Raw genomic sequence first — 21,442 nt, 5'->3', positions numbered from 1 at the left:
CCTTGCAGGAAACAGGGGTCAGCTGTACATCAAAAATAATAATTTCGGCCACACACACAATGTGAGTTAACTTGTAGACAAATATAGTTATGCTCAAATTAAAGGACCATTGTTTGTATCGAGTAATTATTTATCTGTTTTGTATATCATATGATAGTCTTTCCATTGAAAAATTATGAATTCCACCCAAGAGGGTGGTTACAGCATCACGTTTTCTCCCTCTCCCATCTCATACTACTTGAATTTAAATTTCTGTTCTTCCTGTTTTTGTTTTGGAAGGGTGATTCCACACTTATGGACCATTCTCTACTATTACAAAGTAGCACACCTGGATCCCAAGTTCTTTTAATGATTCCACATGATGTGATACACTAGGATTCATTTTTCATTTCATTTCATATAGACAAATATTCAAAGAATACATTAGGACCTGATTAATCTCTAATTTGTGAAGTCATTTCACTCAAAATTCCATTTTTGACTCAATGGAGAACTTGTGTACAACTACTTCAAACCAAATAACTCACACAATAATTCTGCACTGCTGCAGAGAAGGAAAATAGATTGACTATACACAAAAAATAACATACCCGTTTCCCTTCACCTACAACAACAGGGTATTTTAAATCATCTCGGGTAACAATTTTGTATGCCCATCCATTCATGAATGCGTCTCGATACAAAATCTTCTTCCCTAAATCGTGAACTGTGGGTCGTCTAATATAATCTAGATGTGTGAACTCATTACCCAACAGCTCAGGTTTCAGGGCAGCCTGCAGTAAGAAAAACATAATTTATTTTAGAAAGATGAAATTCAAAATATGTAAATGATATCAAACTCTTTAAACAGAAAATGTTCATCATCATGTATACTAAATTAATCAATAAGGAAATAGCTTCCATTAAAAAGAGCCACTTGCAGTAGATATGAACGTGACCTCATGTCACACCAATATGGAATTAGTAACGACCAAAGGGACATCCCCATATATGCTCAGCCAAGGAATAGTCAGGTAACCTTTCAGGTCAAAACAATTGTGTCTACACCACAGAACTCCCTTGGTTTAGAAAAATTAATGGGAACATGCCTTATCATGCAGGACAATGAGCTGGGTATGCCTTGGAGAAAAATTTGATTTTCAATATTTTGCACAATTACTGACCGTATTAAATATTTTTAAATGTCGTCATAGTCTACTCATGAAGAGGTATAGTCTTATGTTAAAAGTTTAACACAATAAGACAAGTATTACAGTAAGAAACTGTGTGTTCGTCTTAAGCAAGCATAACTGATGGCATGCAAATACCTAGACTTTATTCATACAGTATTTGTGGGTGAGAACATTAAGCGACTTCCAAGAAACTTTACAATTAATTTCAAATGTTTATGAAACTTTTTCACGTTGACAGCTTCACAAAATGATGAAAGCAAAGAAGTTTATCACTTACTAAATTTTCCCTGTTCATGCAGTAAAACTTCAGCATCAGACATGAAATTTTAATTTATTATAAATACATTTGACTTAAAGGAGACCCTTACCAAAAAGCAGAAGCATTGAGTCGTCGGTAGGCACACACAAAAGAATGGAACCTTGATAGTTTTCAGGCTTATCCTTCGATGAGTCAAAGTAAAACGAAACACACACACACACACACACACACACACACAGAGAGAGAGGCTTATCCTTCGATGAGTCAAAGTAAAACGAAACACACACACACACACACACACACACACACACACACACACACGCCTATACCCCTATGTGATGCCAGCTAGACTAAAACTATTTTTTGGCAGGTGGACTGGTTGTCGTGGGGGTAATGTTGAGTAGGATGGGTAGAGGGAGAGGGAGGAAGGAGGAAGGAGGCAGGAGGCAGGGAGAGGGACTGGAGGTGGATGGCTAGTGGCGTGAAGGGGCACAGCTCGTTTGCCAGCTAGGAATGAGGGAGAGAGGGCATGTATATGGGCCGGCATAACTGTAGTGGCTGTTGGAAGTGGTAACGCTGAAGGCGAGATAGGGATGTCAATTGGGAGGGGTTGAAAGGACAGAGGAATGGGGAAAATGTTGCATGGAGGGTGTGGGGACAGAGGGTTACCTGAGACTGAGACCAGGGTTATTATGGGAGTGAGGGATATCTGCGCAGTTTGGAGAAACCGGTGGTGGAGAGCAGGATCCAGATGGCTCAGGCCGTGAAGCAGCCACTGAAATTGATCATGTTGTGCTCCACTCTGTGTTGTGCCACCGTGAGGTCCACTTTGTTCTTGACAACAGTTTGGTAGAGGCCACTCATGATCCTTGTCACAAGGGTTTGGGAGTGAGATTGGCATAGGGATGGACTATGATAATGTGTAGGTTGGATGGATTACAGAACACCACTTTAGAAAGGGCTGGAAGAGTATTGGTTAAGATGTTCCTCATTTCAGCCCTACACCGAATTTTAACTATGCTGAACTAATCAAAGAGCTACTCTCCTTCTCCTGATCCCTAGAGTGGAAACACTTCTTTGCTACTAATACCTCCAACCAAAGCCAACCTAATCCCAACACTGAACATTGCCTCTCCCAGTTCATACCACTACCCAACTACGACCATCCGCCACCCCCCCCCCCCCCCCCCCCAACAACTTCTCACCCAACTATCCCCAGTCAGCATCTGGGAATACCTTACCTCCAATTTGGTCTACTTAACCTTCCCAAGATCCCTTCCAAAGAACACTGACCTTTCAGCAGAAGGAAAGACAGCCATTTACAACCTCAAAACAGATGCTGACCTAATCATTGCCCCTGCAGGTAGAGGCTCTCTACCACTGTCATGATAGGTCACAACCGCTGCCTGAAGGAAGGCCTCTGCTGACTGGCTGTCTCCTCCACTACAACTTCTGCCAGATTGATCTCATCCTATAAGTCCAACAGAACCTCCAATCTCTCCTGAAATCTACAGGCCCTTCCAAGAACCTCTCACTTGAATCCACTCCCTACTCACCATAGCACCACCCCACTCACCTGCCTTCTAAATGCTCCCCAAAATTCATAAACCCAAAAATCATGGACACCCCATTGTCGGTGGTTATTTTGCTCCCACTGAAAGAATTTCTGCTCTTGTTGACCAATACCTCCAACCAACTGACTGAAACCTAACCTCCCACAACTAAGAAACTAACCACTTCCTTCACTGACTTCCCACATCGGTCCTTCCTGCAAGCAAGTTTTCTTTCTGTTGTGTGTGCCTATCGACAACTCAAAGCTGCTGCTTTGTGGTTAGTGGTTTCCTTTAATCCAAAAGTATTTACATTCTACAGGAACTTTCCTGTGACATTTCAATGTATTACTTCTTTACTAGCAACTCCATTAATGACACACTTTGCAAGCAGCATATACACACATAAAAAAAAGTTTTGCATCACCTCAGTTCTAAGAGTTCCAGAACCCGTACAGAAAATTGGAATACAGATCAACATAAACATCATTTCTGCCCTTTTTATTGCTCATGAAAACCACACATTGCATGTTGTACCACCAAATAGCGAGACCTTCAGAGGTGGTGGTCCAGACTGCTGTACACACTGGTACCTCTAATACCCAGTAGCATGTCCTCTTGCATTGATGCATGCCTGTATTTGTCGTGGCATACTATCCAAAAGTTCATCAAGGCACTGTTGGTCCAGATTGTCTCACTCCTCAACGGCAATTCGGCGTAGATCCATCAGAGTGGTTGGTGGGTCACATTGTCCATAAACAGTCCTTTTCAATCTATCCCCAGCATGTTTGATAGGGTTCATGTCTGGAGAACATGCTGGCCACTTTAGTCTCTAGTTAAGTGATGTCGTTATCCCGAAGGAAGTCGTTCAAAGATGTGCATGATGGGGAGCGAATTGTCATCCATGAAGATGAATGCCTTGCCAATATGCTGCCGATATGGTTGCACTGTTGGTCAAAGGATGGCATTCATGTATCGTACAGCCGTTACTGCGACTTCCATGACCACCAGCGGCACATGTCAGCCCGACATAAGGCTACCCCAAAACAGCAGGGAACCTCCATCTTGCTGCACTCGCTGGACAGTGTGTCTAAGGCGTTCAGCCTGACCAGGTTGCCTCCAAACACGTCTCCGACATTTGTCTGGTTGAAGGCATAGGCGACACTCATCGGTGAAAAGAACGTGATGCTAATACTGAACGGTGGACGTCAGAAGTCAAGTTGTGCATCATGCAGCCTATCGTGCACAGTTTGAGTTGTAACATGACATTCTGTGGCTGCACGAAACGCACTATTCAACATGGTGGCATTGCTGTCAGGGTTCCTCCGAGCCATAATCCGTTGGTAGCGGTCACTCACTGCAGTGGTAGCCCTTGGGGAACCTGAGCAAGGCATGTCATCGACAGTTCCTGTCTATCTGTATTCCTTCATGTCCGAACAACATCGCTTTGGTTCACTCCGAGACGCTTGGACACTTCCCTTGTTGAGAGCCCTTCCTGACACAAAGTAACAATGCGGATGCGATCGAACTGCAGTATTGACTGTCTAGGCATGGTTAAACTACAGACAACATGAGCCATGTACCCCCTTCCTGGTGGAATGACTAGAACTGATCGGCTGTTGGACCTCCTCTGTCTAATAGGCGCTTTGTTTAATAGGCGCTTATGTATGGTTGTTTACATCTTTGCATGGGATTAGTGACATCTCCGAACAGTCAAAGCGACTGTGTTTGTGATACAATATCTACAGTCAACGTCTATCCTCAGGAGTTCTCGAAACCATGGTGATGCAAAACTTTTTTTGATGTGTGTTCATATATCAATGCATGTACCTGTAAAATTATATTACTGTAGAACACACAGTTCAGGAGATATGACATCATAAACATTTAGATGTGTGAAAAACTTACTTTTACTTAAAATGGAGTGCAAATTACCCAGACTATATTCACCTAGCATCTCATAATGAGAGCACTTAGCGACTTCCAAAAACTTTAAGCATGCTTTCAAACCATTTTTAAACATTCTCACTTGCATGTTTAACATCAAATATCTAACATATTAACTCATCTGTAAGGTAACCAGAACTTTGAAGCTGTTTTTACACATGGGAGTTCAGTTCTTTAAAGATTCAGGAATTTATGGTATTGTCTGATGTCCAACAAGTCACACATCACTACCAAAGTATCACACTGATTCCTATGGAAGCAAACCGTACTGTGACTTTAACTGGAATCTACATGGAAGCAAGATTCATCAGAGAACACATTGTGTCTCTGCCACAGTAGGTAACTGGGGCATTATGCACCCAAGTGTCATCTTGCACAATGTAAAATTTAAAGGACAAAATGTACAGTTAAAGTCGTGATGAAGGCCAGCCTTCCACATGACAGTACTATCTGATGAGGGCAGAGAAAGGATAGCAGTACATCATGAGGTTCTGCAGTCCCTCTGCTTTCCGTTTCTGCCTGGAACACTCGCAGCATAAATGCAGACCTATACTGAATGTGCCCATGAAGCTGACAATACTGAAGAGGCATTAGAAGCTTGCAGAATACCATCTGTCATACAGCTACAATGACATTTGCTTCTCCATCAGCAACTGAGCTCTGGAATGTCTATATGGTGGTGGACGTGGGGAGTTGTCTCTATTAAACTCATGGTTTGCATCTTTCTTTATTATAGCATACTCTGCTAATGCCATTACAGTAAATTACTTACAGCATTTCAAAAACTACAGAACACTCATGAAGAAGAAAATTTTAAGCATAGGATGATTCAAACACAAAACATGTAGTGCAGAGACTACTTTTAATGACAAAGTCAGAATCAGATATTATACAGTTACTCTCAGCAACTGAGGCCAAATCATAAAAGTCACAAGGAGCATTGCTAGTATTTCATGCTTCATGCCATTAGATGTGTAACAACTCATATAATTGAAATATGTAGTTTATTAGCAATGCCATGTTAACAAGGAACTCAACATATTTAGTTTCTTCCTCAAATTATTTTGTGAATTGCCCTGGTTTGCTTTTTAATTATATTCTGGGACATGGCATTTAAAAGAATCATTATGAGCTCAAGAAATTGAAGTTCTTACTGAATTTCCTCCACCCATACACAAATTTTGTAGTTTAGTGCCAATATTTTCTCTAATAATACAGGAAATGCAAATATATAAAAAGTAATTCTTTATACTGGAAAATACAATATTGCAGTTTTTATGGTTTATCATGAATGAGAATTATAATTTCAACTAATGTGCTATACATACCAAGTGTCTTACTCGTGCCCTTTCCGATTCTGGCGTGAAATCGTGTGACATTGGAATGACTGTTCTATTTTTCGATAGAACAGCCCTCGAATCGCCAGCATTTGCCACAAATAATTTGCCCAGAATAAACAGGGCAACTAAAGCTGTGCATCCACCTTTCATTCTGTATTTCTTTTTATCCTCCAAAATCATTTGGTCCTGATATTAATGAAAAAAAATTACTGAACCAACAATAAACATAGGCATGTGATAACAAACATTTCTCTGTGTTTTAAGGAAAGCTTTATAAAATAACAAAAAAAAACTTATTTGGGCTATAAAACGTGCACATTTTCTTCCTGAAAATAAGTGCATGATTAAAATAATGATGAGAAGTAAAACATGAGTATGGTCTACAAGTGATTTCATTTAGACTACTTACAGCCATTATCACACACCAGGCAACAAATAACAATATGCAGAAGTGTAAAACTCATAGCCGCCACAAGATTTAGAGAATGAAGTACAAAATCTAATTATAAACCATATTTCTGTAGCTCGTCCTTGTTTCTTAAATTATTTTATGTTTCAGTATTAAAGAAGTAATAGTATCTTTTTCAACCATATTACATAAAAAAACAAAGCTAAAAAACATCTACGGTAGTTGCAGTTAATTTTAGTAATACTGGCACAGAGAAATCAATGCCCCTATAAATATGTGAAAAGTCACAAAATGTGTTAGAGATATAACAGAAATTGACACTTCACTAGTGCACAAAATGAGCCAAACTACAGTGAAACTGGAATATCAGTTTGCAGTCATACATGACAGTATGCTACATATTTAACTCATTTTATTATGTCCATGCAGGAAGTGTTAATTTTGCTTGGACATACAATAATAGCACACACACACACACACACACACACACACACACACACACACACACACACACAAAAGCAATACCATGTAAGCTTTTGTTAGAAAAGGGTGGGAATGAAAACATATAAAGAGAATCTGGCTTTGGTGAGTAACAGATACAGATACGACAAATGATCTTGACCCAACACATGGAAACTGGAGGTTTCCATGTTAGCTGAGGAGGAACAGATGTGAATTGTCATTACTGTGATAAAACCATTCCACAAAAATAAATCTGTGCCTTCACCAGCCAATATACGTTGATTATTGGACCATCTTGAGATGTGGTACTGTACTGTTGGAGCACTGTGCACACTCCAGTGGGTGGATAATTAAATGAATTACCCAATTAGGCATAATAATTAACAAAAGCAATTATTTGGAAAACACGGTAATTGATGCAGTATTTTATTACACCAAAAATGGCGAAAACTGCGTGAAAATTGGAGTGCATATAATGCAGATACTTGTGCTTTAATTCCAAGAGTCTGTCAGAATTTACTGAGGTGGCTGGAAGCAAGGGTTCCAGATGGTGCGTTCAGGGGCTGATGTGGCTGACAGCTCCTAATAGTACCAGTCAGCACAATTGGTAGAGCCAGCATGGGCTGTAAAGGGGAGTAGCAGGTGCACGGATACTGAGAAAGAACCCACAATAAAAGTTAAGACACAGTTTATAAGGGTGGTTACGCCTTCACTTCAGTTCTGGTGGACGAGGCCATCAGTGGACACTGCCCACAGGAAAAATAGTCCACCTTACTTTCTGTTGTGGTGGACTGTAGGAAAGTCAGAGTGTTTGTTAAAGTAACATTTAGAGTTGGTCTCCAGGTCAGTAGACAGTAGAGAATGATATAATTACAAGCAGAGTTAATATCTGGTAAACCATAGTATCTCGTGTCACTGCCACCAAGAATTGTGATAAGTGGCACAATGTGCCACTGTTAGGAGAGATCTGGCTTGGCAGCTGAGTGGGAAAGACATCTGTTGAGTATTGCTCTGTCCTGAATGCACAATGAGCTTGCTTTGGGCACATACGGTGGTAGTAACATTGTCTAAGTAAACTCTCACAGGCAGTGAACTTTAAGACTGTGTCTAAGTATATTTCTGCTGACAACCTGCAGAGGCTTAGACATGAATAGTTAATGAACAAAGCTTATGGCATGTGCAATGTTCACTCCCATGCCTGAAGACAGGTGAGCGCGGTGAACTGGCAAACTCTTAGCTATTCGGGTGTTGTAATACTGCCATTGCCGATGATCCTTTGGTCGTGACTCACAATTTGTGGTATTTATTTGCTTCGAGAATATAAAATTATTTATTTATGGTTTTCCTGATTATCCTGGTGAGGTGCAAAAACTCCCGTGTGCCAAAGATCATTATTGGCATCTCCCCAACATAGATTAGTTCTGTTGCGGCATTTTCAAAACAAACTCTTATTCTTATTTGAGGCCTATGTACCACTGGTAGCAGCACACTCCTGTTTGAGCAAGCTCTGTGAATACTGATAAGTGCCATCTTTGAATTTGTTTCGATGTAATTATGAATGCCCAACCACTTAATCATAGGGCTCTTGGCCTCCACAATGTAGTTCACTTCTACCATAATTTGTTGCTATTCATTCATAGTGATATTAAAATTCCCCAAGTATGGTTGTCTTGAAAACTTAACTGAGCAGAATTTACATTTTGGAGTGCAGTGTATTGATAATTGCACTAGCTGTACGTCTGTTAGGTTTTCAAGGTAGATGAGGTGTGGTTGGCCTGTAAGGGCGTAGTACTGGCAGGTAAATCAGTGTCTATATAGTGCCATGCACACCCATAAACTGCCCCTTACTGTAAAAGTGCATTATGTCCCACAGTATGTTGTCAATTAGGGTTTGTCATTCCATAGATTAGATTCTTTCGAAGTTGGCTAACATAATTCTGTTATGTTCTAATGTACTTTCGTTGTGTTCGGCACCATCACTATAGTTAGATTCTTAATAAACATTAATCTGACCACAAGAGGATATCAAAAATGTCACAAATTCTTTAAATCTAGGTCATTAAAGGTTTTCCTACAGCCTTCAGTTTCCTGCATCGTGAAGTCTAACCTTGTGAACAAAAGAAACTGAGAAATAGTATGTGTGTGCTCTACTGGTATCAAATTTCCCTCAGACTACATGTGGAACTGAGAGCCAGAGTGGGCCAAATGCAACTTTCTTGAAACAGAGAAAAATTTATCTACAGTTTAGTACATCACATGATTTATTGAATGCATATTATTTGAAATTATTAGTATTATTATGCAAAGTAGACATTGGTGAAACTATACTTGCAACATGAAACTAAAAAACAAATATCTTGTCTTAAAAATAATAATACAAAGTAATATATATTTCAGACCCTTGGAGATGACCCACTACGGCACTAAGTTTTTAAAGTCAAACTAGAAAAAGCATATGTGGGTCATCTCCAAACTCACTCTTGCTGTTTAGTTTTCCATCTCCAAATTCTGGAAAAATTGATGAGAAGTTGGTGTAATATAAGGTAACAAAGACATTAGGTCTTCATATTTAGTTTTAGTTATTTTAACTGCTCTTTTATAATCTGGTGGCAGGCACCATGGGAAGGAATAGCGAATGTAGCCTTCACAGTGTAGCTGCCCCTTTTCATTGGTGAAACACCAATAATTTTCCAGATTTCTATTTTATGTAGTAAAGTGGCATTTAATTTTCATGGGTTCAGATGCTTCAAACATCATCCATTTAATTTGGAACCACTGTGCCTTTCCACCATCTACTGTTTCCTTGCACACTGAAAATTTACATTTTTGTATTATCTTTCATATCAAAAAAGTTGGACTGTTTCTTTTTTTCTGTAAAAGGGTTCTTTGTCCTGCAGTACTTTATGAGATCCACATAATCATCAACTGAAAATAGAGATTGGGTTTTCCATTCAGCAGATTCATTACTACTGAAGACCCTGTCATTAGGGAGGAAAGAATAACTTGATTCTACAAATTTTTGATCTGTTATCTTAAACTGAGGGTGGTGGACAAGACAGGCCCACAGTGAAGCTATGTACTGTTACTGTTTTTTCCACCAAATATGTCAGAATATGTTATTAAATGGTCAGTTTTTGTGTTTACTGAATCACGGTAAGATAACAGACATGATCCCATTTCATTGGCACCCCTCTGACGTAATAATCAAGTGAATGTTGCTTATGACCATCTTCTCAATTAGTATTTCCACGTTGAATCTTAATATTCATTACATGAACCATACCTGAAAAATATGCATTTTACTGGTCAAAATCACCAATGGACCATAATGTACTGTGTACTCGTGCCCTGTAATTTGTATTGCACAAACATATGAAACATCGCAAGTCACATTTACAACCCCTGTTTTTTGTATGTTTTCACAGATACACATTTCTCACTTGAATTAACATACTCTTGGTCCATGTTTCTTTTCCTTTTTCTAGTATTTTGTACTCACTGATCACTATTTTGCACATGTTTCCTTGTTTCTGTAACTATGTCACTATTTTATTGCATTATGTCAGCCATCTTGAATATTTACATCACATGATACGAGTAATTTGTTCCGATTGGCTGCTTGGATATGGTCCACTATGGCTTGTAAGGGAATTGGGATTTTATAGAGACTGTTTTCTTTACTCTGTTATTATACTGCATTATGAGGAATTTAGACCAAGCTAACAGTTTTGTGAAGCACTTAATCCAGCAAAAAATCCACAGATGGCATCAGCTGCAAAAACATGAAACCTAGATTTGTCCACTCTGTCTCTCAGCTCTTCATATATGGGAACATGTACATTGAGTAAACAGTCTATAATGTATATGTATTAATTACACAGAACAAACAACAGAAACATAGGCAAGTGAGACTGCGATTGAATGGTGGTGATCTTTCCACTGGTCATATTGTTTACTAAATTGTAAGTGACAAAGACAAATGCATTAACACAACATCCAAAAACTGGCAGAAAAAATCAAGCAGCACTACAGGCAGACAAAATTACTATACTTACCAAGTACAATGAAAAAGAAGGCAAAACACTGAGCTTTTGAAACCACGTGTTCGTTTTTCTGCAACTGAAGAGAATATGGAAAAAAGGAAAATGGGGTCAATAAAAGCTAAGTCACGCAGACCCTTAAATGATGAGAGGGAGGAAAGTAGCAGAATGCTTGTGGTGTTAAATTCTGTCAGACTACAGATAATAATAATTTCTTGTTAAGTTAACAGAACACTATTTTATAAAAGGCAGTTGAAGAGTTATGAGAGCAAACCAAGAAAAGTCAATACGCAAGAGTGGTTTCCAAGATTGAAAATGAAACTACTGTAAACAAATTTGTCACAATCAAAATTTGGGAACATAGGGGAAACAGTCTGGACAGAAAAAATACAGTAAGATCCTAGGAAAGCAAGAAGGAAGGAAGGGCTGAGAACACAACGCAGAATGAGTATGGAACAGCTACAGAACAGGTAACGAAATGAAGGAAAGTGGAGAAGAGGATGAAAACAGCACAGGAGTAGAAGAGTGAATCTAAGACCAAGGGAGTGGCAGGAAAAAGTACTTCTGGAAACAAGAGAACTAAAACTGCTCTTTCTTAGACAGCGTCACCACTGCATTGACTTCTCAAGCATCTGACTTTTCTCATCTCTCTCTACTGTTTGAATACTGTTTTGAATTATACTGGGTGTCTGCAAATCCCCTCTGACATTTCCAAGAAATATAAATTGGAAATTTTTAGAAATACAGAATCATAGTTTGTTGTAAAACGTTTAGCAGCTCTCAATGTTCTTTTCTTTTTCCTGTGTCCCTTGTTGCACATTTGCGTAGGAGTGCATAAAAATGGCAACAGAGCAGGAGAAGATGCAATGTGTCATATGGTATGTAGAACCCAAATCTGTGGCAATAGTACTGTGGAATTATTGACAAGTATAGGAGGGCACCACTGGCACAATGATTTGGCAGTTCCCCAGTGTCTTCAGCAAGTATTGACAGAGTATATGCTGCATTTCAACACAGCCCTCAGAAGTCAATTCGTCATGCGTCACGCGAATTGCAGTAAGCAATATCAACTGCCAATAAAGTTTTACATAAGTGGTTATGTCTTTCTGTGTACAAATTGCAAATGGTCCAAGCATTGTAGCCAAATGATCATCATCTACAGTATGCAGTTATATGTTGCATGCTGACTCCATAGATGCTGAAAATACTTACACGAAAAAGTGCCCATTTTCAGATGAAGCAATATTTCACATTTTTGGACATGTGACTCACCACAAAATTATGATTTTGAGTTCTAGACACCTATACAGCATGCAAGAACAAGAACACATCTGTGATAGCCCAAAGTTTAATGTTTGGTATGGGCTGAATGTACAATAGGATGATATGCCCATTTACCTTTGAATAGAAAACCATAAAAAGAAATATTTACCTGGACATGCTCCAACAGTTCCTGCTACCACAGAATGAAGAGCTGCCGCCATCCATCTTCCAGCATTATGATACACCCCCACAATGGAGTTTGAACAAGCGGCATGTGATAAATTACACATTTGCTGAGGGCCACTTATCTCTACCAATGTCAAGCCACTAGATTTCTTTTTGTGGGGTTACATCAAGAATCGTGCATAGAAAATGTGTCAATGATACTGCTAACCTTTGTGCATCAGAACTGTTGATGCTGCAATGCTGACCTGTACATGGGCAGAATTTGAATATTGCCTTGATGTTCTACAAACAATGAGTGTAGCACACACTGAAATTCTGGCATAACAGAAAAAACTTTGAGAGCAACTTAAGATTTTACAACAAATCATGATGCTCTGTCTCTAAGAGTGTCCAAGTTATGGTTTTTCACAATGATAGCTGTGGTATATGCAGAGCTGCACCACTGCATATTCAGCCACCACATTCGTGGATACACGCTTTGCGGGCCAGGTATGGTCCCTTCCTTACCTCAGGAGGTTGTTTGTCAACAGTAGAGTCACTGAGCTGTTTACCTCTAAGCCTCCTGCAGCCAACTAAAGTGTTTGGGGGCACAAACCACACCAATACATGATGCACAGGTTATGGTAAACAGCGCTGCAGTCGCAAGAACCTATTTGTGTCCACGTGACACCCCACCTGTATTCCTCGCTGATGGGTACTTAAGTCACTGCTCAGCCCCTCAATGGCCAGTTCAGCTTTGGATTCTAGACTGATTACCAGCCAGCCTCAAGCCTATGCTTTGTACCACAGTTGCTGCTCAGCCCAGCCCCTCAACAGCCAGTTCAACTTCAGATTCCAACACAGCTGCTAACCACTCTTGAGCCTACGCTTCAGATCACACTGTTTGCTGCTGCTGCCGCCATCAGACAGTGCCTTCTCATATGTTCACCAGGATTGCAGCCATTTGACACCCATCAGCTGCTCCAGAAGGCCCCACTTCACTGGAGCTGCTGCTCAACTGTCCAAGAGCCCATTACCTTGTGCGACCATTGTAAACAAACAATTGTTATTCCAATGCACACATCAATGACTACCTCAGTACACCACTTGGCCAAGGACACTCCAACAGTGACACTTTGTGGACACCTTAACATGACTAGGTACTCACAAAAAGCTTTGCACTCCCTAAATATTAGCTAATGTATGTGGGCTTAGATTCAAGGGGACAAGGAATAAGGGAGTAAGCATTATGAAATTAATAACACCTTTACTCTGAAATAAAAACAAAACAATAAATCAAAATAAAGTCAGCCTGTTTGAAGGTGAACATCTTTGAAATCAAGAGAGGCTTCGGGTACCGTTAAATACCGTGTTGTTACACCTACTACCCCATCCCCTTACCCTGCTAGACCACCCCTCATTTCCCCCAAACCAACTACTGAACTGTAAAATGCTTGGATCCTCATTGGCATGTTGTCCACAGGGTAACTGGGACAGTGTTGTTCCACCTGAGGGTTCCTGTGAGGGTACACTGGAAGTTTCCACCAATTCCAAATGTGCTCAATTGGGTTCATGATAGCAGGTACCACAGGCCATTACACTTAGCTGATTCGTGTTCACAATGTGGATGCAATGTACATGGGCATTATCATACCGAATGACAAACACAATACCAAAATGTTGGCTTGACGAGTTGGACAATAAGTAGCGGGATCCGGCCCTAAAATTTCCCTTGGTAATAATGAGACACATCTATCTAGCAACCTATACATGATACTGGCCAAAAACATGACTGACACAACTTGCTGCTGAAACTGTGGAACTCCACATGAGAGTCATCGGTAGCTGGCCACTCCCACACTCTTCTATAACAATCATCAAAAGTCTGACAAATCCTGCACTTTCAGTGAAGGTGACCTGTTGCCCACATTATCCATGCACCACAGTGCTGAGAGTTTCATACTGTTGTTAGTAATGGATACCTGGGTCATCATATCCCTTACAGATATCTGACAAAAGTAGTGTATTCTCCTTGAGGTAACTATGTGCCTTAATTTGTAAGTAGTGGTTATCGGCTGGTGTTTCTGGTGGGCAATATGAGGCTTATCTTCAATGCTTTGTGTCTCATAATAGGGCTGAATGTGCACATAACTTCACTGTAAAGTACATTAATTTGGAAGGCAACTGCCTTCATTCACAGCCTTTCTTACTACAAAGTGACACGTGTGCACACAACTTGAAATGATACTATGAGGCATGTTGATGTACTGAACAGTGCTCACGAGACACATTGTCTGTTTATGACTCAAAACACAGGACACCCTGCTGAACTGCAGTGAGAATGCAAATTTACTTTGCCCTACATTACTCTGGAGGCTGTACATAGCAATTTCCTGTGGTCAAAAAGAGTATGCACAAAGAAACCTCTTGCATGTGAGATCTTAGTAAGGCTCATTTGAAAGTGATATGTTGACAATTATGACAGAAAAATTATTAGCTGCCAATGACTTACCATGTGCATCAAGAGGGTGACTGAAAATGAGTGTCCTGGATTTGCGGAGAGCAGCCTTCTATGGGATGTATGTATTACACTTCACAAAATGGCCACCATTGACATTCAAAAAATATTCAAAACAAACCATTAAGCTGCACCATGAACACCAAATGAAGAATGGTGTGCCACACTCATCACAAAGGTTCACATCATCAAGACTGAAGGCAAACTCTTTTGGAGGTACATACCATGCAAAATGTTCAGCTAGGTATCCACTCTTAAAGAATTCGCATAAAATCATACTTGTGTAAAGGGGTGATGAGAACTGATGGAATGTGATGGCACACAACCCAATAAGAAACAGCCTGTCCTGGAACGTATCATGAAACTGGCTATACTTTAAGAAGTAGCTGCAGATAGTGCGATAATGTGTTTTATAGGCATGGAAAAAATAAACATCCACAGGACGAATTTGTCCAATGGTTTCAGGTGGTATGAACTGCAATGTCACACACTTTTCAGGAGGAACAGTTTGCTCTAAAGAAGTGTGATTTTTATATGCAGATCAGGAGTCAAGCAAAAGCAATTTATTTTGACCAGCTGGTGGTCAAAAAGCAGTGCTCATACAAAAGCTGTAGTTCTCTTATGCCCATTTTCCTACTCTTGCTTGCTGTGGCGTAAATATTCCCTACTGCTCATGCAAGATCATGCACATGAGAAGGAATCACAGGGGGTAGAGCACTTCCACTGTTTGCAGAACAATAAAACTTCCCAGCCAATTTACCATCCATATTAACAGTCAGCATAATTGTATATGAATCCGTTAAGGTGATGTTAGTTGATCTTGATACATCTCTCTTGATACCTATATTTCCAGGGTCTCCTTTCATATGCATTCTCTCTTCAAATCCCGATTGGTCAGAGTTAAAAACAAATTCATTACTGAACGACAGGATAAGTTTTTTCATCTCAGCTACAAATTTTTTGGCCAATTCCACAGTTTGCTGTGCATCATCAAGTTGATGCTTTGTATGAAATTTCATTATCTTACATCTTTCAATTCTGTAGCACTGTTTGAAGTTATGCAACCATCCACTGCTTTCCAGGAAATCACTTTAATCTACATCATGTGCAATTTGATGTTCATAATGTAGTAGGTCACTATCATGCACGTCCAGTAAACTGTATCGTGCATCCTCGAAATGCGCAAACATAGTTTTTGTGACATGTGCCCCTTGTCCTCCCTTGAATATCTGTAGTTTTTCTTATACACTACATGGTTATATTGCTGCAGAATTATTCAAAATCTGTTCATAATCGTTTTTTCACTATGCTGTGGATGCCCTTCTATGTACATAATTACATACAGTACCCACTTCTTGGACAATAATTATCCATTACTAGATTTCACTGGACACAGGATTTGTGGCTCCCTGCCTGACAAGGATAATGAAATACATGGCTCAACACCTGTTTCAGTATCACTTTCACTTGGTATGCATGTATCAGCATCATTGTACTCCTCATGTACTAAACATATTCAACACCACACATTCCACTCACTCATCTTGCAAAAATGCTAATATTTCATCTGCCACTTGCTTCTCACTCTGTGAAATTCCTTGGGTTCTTTTATGGTGAAATGTCAACTTCAGCAATTGTTGTTGTAGATATAATGCAATGTTTGCTTTGTTTATCATTGCTATTACTCTGCTTTGTATCAACACCACTAGCACTGTAGCATTCCTGTAAGTTACTTGTCGACTACGTATTTCAACTACACTCCATAGCCTCACAATGCACTCACCATTGGATACCTCCAGTCCTGCCCCCTGTTGCCATTAGCAGCCAATACAGTGGTTGCAAGGTAGACAATCTGCCGGAAGAACGAGCTAGACAATCGGCCAGAAGAACAAGCCACTGGTTCTGAAATCTTGCGTAATTATAACCTCCTTTCATGTGCTTGTTCTGCCACCACTTGGTGAGTAGGTTTATCTATCCAATTACATTATATTGTCAAAAATTGATTGTTTTCACTGAAAAATTTAAATGTTATTTTGAAGTGAAAAGTGGCATAACTTGCTAGTTATGGTTCACTCACAAACTGGAAAACTTGTTCTATTTAAGAACATCTGTGTCAAAAGTATCATCATCTTTATTTCAAAAACATTCCTAGCTCATAATAACTAAAATTAGGGAACTTGGAGGACATGTAGAAAAATCTGTGTCTTTAATTGTTCTATCCATGCAGCAACCACAAATCAAATAGGAAAATGTGTGGGGGTGAGGCTATTAATAGTACCAATTGCCACCACCCGAACACAATGCTAAGCATCTTACTTTAATGGAGGACTGATACAATGACTGATCAACACGCACAGCACGTGCCTGTGCACACACACAATAATTAAGGGCTGCAGAAACAGTTGCACTGATTTAGGTTAGTGTTTGACAATCAGTTAACAGGGATTTTACTTGGCTTTGGGGGGAGATATTCTTTGAAGTAATCATCAAATTAATCAAGTGGAATATCATCAAATTTTCATGACGTAGTAATCATTCTTACTGAGGATGTACATTGTATCAAATTTCTACAAGAAAGAACCATTATTAGTGATAATACAAACACTTTATTAGCAAATTGTCCAATATTTATGGCAGTATGACTTCACATGCATTCTAAGAATATTTTGAAAATATTGAAATGTAGCTGTATTAACGGATCTTATCACAGCATATGACATAATACTAATAAAAGAAAAACTTATCAATTTTTGTAGCATTTCTACGCTCTTCTCATTAATTATCATTAACTGTTGATGGTGTTAGGACAGCAACCAGCCACAAATTTACTTTGAGTTCCTTTATTCAAAGGAAACCGTTACCGGTTTCGAATCGTTGCGATTCATCATCAGACGGTTTACACGCTTTCTTTCTGACATTTGGTGTGTTTTTATAGATTAATTGTCCTAAAATATAAATAAAACATAATTACAAACACGCCACACACAGATGGTTGCGTTGCAGATTTTCATTGCATGTGACTTACGTGAAACGTCGGTTTCGAGTGATTGTTTCCATAACGTTCATCCAATCGATGTAAATGCATTTCCACTGCATCCTCATTGTTGCACACATAATAGTTCTCACTGTACACTTTAGATTTGTCACTGAGATCATTCCAACCACACACCACATGTTTTGGTACATACAAAGAGTTTACAAACATATGGGTGTCACAGATGCTATGATATATCGTAACATTTGACAATGATGTCCTATGTTTGGAAAGGATCATATATTCTTTTACAAAACTGTAATGTCTTTTACATTAGTACAGAGAGATTGAATTTTTTTTTATATATATCTGTTATTGCTAATTTAATTATAAAGTTTTTTATATATATTTAGAACTGTATAGGTAAAATAGTATATTATTTTATTACATTTGGCAGCATGAGAATTATAGTAACATATAAATTTTCTACTTGATCTGCAGATAGGTGTATTAATATTATTTGCTTTGGAGGCTGGAAAGTAATTTTTGGAAATTGTTCAGGAAAGGGGTGTTAGCCAACTCTGTTTGTTCGTTAAGGATATAGTCTGGGGTGCTGTTTTTGTGTGTGTGTATTTCTAATTCTTCTAATATATTCATAGTGGCTCCTTTCTCTGTTAGATGCAAAATCTTTAAGTTGTCCTCAATGTTTCCCAGTGAATGGTTTTCTTCAGCAATATGGGCTGCAAATGCTGATTTGTTCAAGTTACCAAGTCTTAGAGCGTCAATATGTTCTTTGTATCTAATTTCAAAACTTCTGCCTGTCTGTCCAATGTAGAATTTTGGGCATGTATCACATTTGAGTTTGTATATTCCTGATTTACGGTAGGGACTCTTGGAGGTGTTTACATCATGGATTACTTTTTGTTGTAATTTATTATTTGTGGAAAAGCTGATTCAGATATTTTTCTTCTTTTTAAATAAGTTTGCTATTTGGTATGAAAGTGGGCCTATGTATGGGAGAGTAGCATATTTAGGTTTGGCTTCAGTGGCACACTGATTTGGCTTGAAGTGACTGCTGTGAAGTGGATCTGTGGGTTTTGTCTGCATTTTGTTGTGGAGTTTTTCTATTATTGTGTGTTTATATTCATTATTATGAGCAACTGCTTTAATTATATTGATTTCATTTTGTTGGTCAGTGTCACTCATTGGTACTTTTTTAATTCGGTGTAGCATCGTTCTGAAATATGCCATTTTTTGTTGGCGGGGGTGGCAAGATGAGTTGCTAATACTGACATCTGTGGTGGTAGGTTTTCTGTAAATACTGAATTGATGTTTATTGTTACTATTGCAAATTTTCAGGTCAAGAAAGTTAATGCTTTTATTAGTTTCGTGTTCAACTGTGAATTTAATATTTTTGTGCATTTTGCTAAGATCTGCTGCTAATGTATCTATTTCATTGCTTGTACCATCAAAAAGCAGTATTGTATCATCAACATATCTTCTGTAGTATATTATTTTGTTTGAGATGTGCTGGTTGGCAGAAAAGAATTTTTGTTCTATATGGTTGATGTAGATGTCAGCCAATATCCCAGCTAAGCTACTTCCCATTGCCAAACCATCATGTTGTTGGTACAGTTTGTTGTTGAAGCTAAAGTAATTATGCTCTAGAATAAGTGAAAGTATTTCTATGAGTTCACAGATCTCTGCAACACTAATTTTCTTATATTTAAGCAGATTGTTTCTTATAATGTTAATAGTCTCTTTTACAGGGATGTTCGTGTACAGGTTGACTATGTCTAGTGATGCTAATTTAGCTGTTGGTGGGATGTGGATGTCTTTAATTAAGCTTATGAGTTCATGTGTGTTATGTATGGTGTAGTTATTTTCAAATGTATAGTATTTGGTAATGAGGTCTTTTAATTTATGGCTTATGAAGTATGCAGGAACTCAAAGTAAATTTGTGGCTGGTTGCTGTCCTAACACCATCAACATTTGTCTTCAAAAACAGCCACGGTCTCCAACATGTCATCATATGACAAAATTGCATTATCATTAACTTCTTCATCAAGAGCTGTCACATAAAGCGGCAGTTACACAGCAGTCAGTAAAACACACTTACAAATGCAAAATAATGTTTACACATGACATATTCATAGACTTAGTGTTTACTTTTGGTGATTTTACAGACGAACAGTCATGCAAATAAAGAAATCAACATTTTTCCTATTGAACAATACTCAAATATTTACGCAGGTACAAAGAGACTGGATAGACAAGTGAAGAAAAAAGCTTCAACAAACAACGCTTTGGACTGAAAACAACAACAGAAGATATTCAAGGCAAATGCTCTCAGATATTAATTAGGTTTGGATGTGCAAATCTGTCAACATGCAACAGGTTTACTAAACCAGTACAAATGACAACTTTCTTTAAACTACATTGCTTCCCTTTACTGTTACAATTTTTTCTCTAATTACTAAATATTTGCTTCCATTGCTTGAAAAGTGCATTATACAGTACTTAAAAACACAGCCTGGATCACTATTTTTTATTAATGATCCAGACAATGTTTTTCATTCATTATACCAATGGAGATCACAATTTCCAGAGACATGTCATCAATTATGAATTGCACTGTATGACACAAAGTCCTTTATTCCACACCCCGTTCTCTTTCCTCATGTAGCTTTACAAAGGATTCATCCTTTTCTTAATTGTTACCACTTTTCTACAAACTTCTCCTTTTTCTCATTTGGTCTTTAATACAAGACATCATTGTCAAAGAAGTCTCAAAATAGATTTGATGCAACTGTTGGTCTTTTATCGAAGTACAAATCTAGTCCAAGGGCACTCTGAAAACAATACACATGAAATCCTGGCACATACATTCTTAGTCTCAATTCTCTAATACCTTCAATCTTCTACACATACTGTCCAGAAACCCTTCCACTGTTGCAGTCTGGTCTGGAATGCTTCCAACAGAACTGGTCTCAGCAAATGCATTGAAACTGGGTATGATATACTTCCATGTGTCACAGACTTTTGACTTTCTTTTTATTCAAGGAGAGACAGAGATCAGAGGGCAAAATATCCACAGAATTTAGATACTAACAAATAAGCAGAATATTGTTATCCATGCTGTACTGCACAATCACAGGAGTCACCGTGAACTATGTATCATGTATAGAGTGCATAGTGTTCTGTGCAGCCATCATCTTTCTAATGCTAAATCAGTCTAAATCAGTGAATTTTAAACACTGTAAAGGCACTGAAAGCAATACTGTGCTCCTGTTTTTGTGTTTTGATCTATACAATGAGAGTATAAAAAACTGGAGCAATCTCG

The 21,442-nt window shown here is 38.7% G+C and overlaps 1 protein-coding gene across 2 annotated transcripts in view; it reads right to left on the bottom strand.

Annotated features, from left to right (window-relative positions):
* LOC126184666 (protein phosphatase 1H) overlaps positions 1-21,442 on the bottom strand; it is a 182,454-nt gene that overhangs the window by 62,894 nt on the left and 98,118 nt on the right. For both annotated transcript variants that reach the window (XM_049927147.1, XM_049927148.1), the window contains exons 4-5: positions 6,257-6,454; positions 591-773 (exon numbers count right to left, since the gene is read on the bottom strand). In XM_049927147.1, the coding sequence (XP_049783104.1) occupies positions 591-773; positions 6,257-6,454 (381 nt within the window). The remainder of the gene's footprint in view (positions 1-590; positions 774-6,256; positions 6,455-21,442) is intronic.

This window comes from Schistocerca cancellata, chromosome 4, assembly GCF_023864275.1.
Source record: "Schistocerca cancellata isolate TAMUIC-IGC-003103 chromosome 4, iqSchCanc2.1, whole genome shotgun sequence".
Taxonomy (NCBI): Eukaryota; Metazoa; Arthropoda; class Insecta; order Orthoptera; family Acrididae; genus Schistocerca; species Schistocerca cancellata.
The sequence above is the reverse complement of the archived record's forward strand: the minus strand, read 5'-3'. Positions and strand labels throughout refer to the sequence as shown.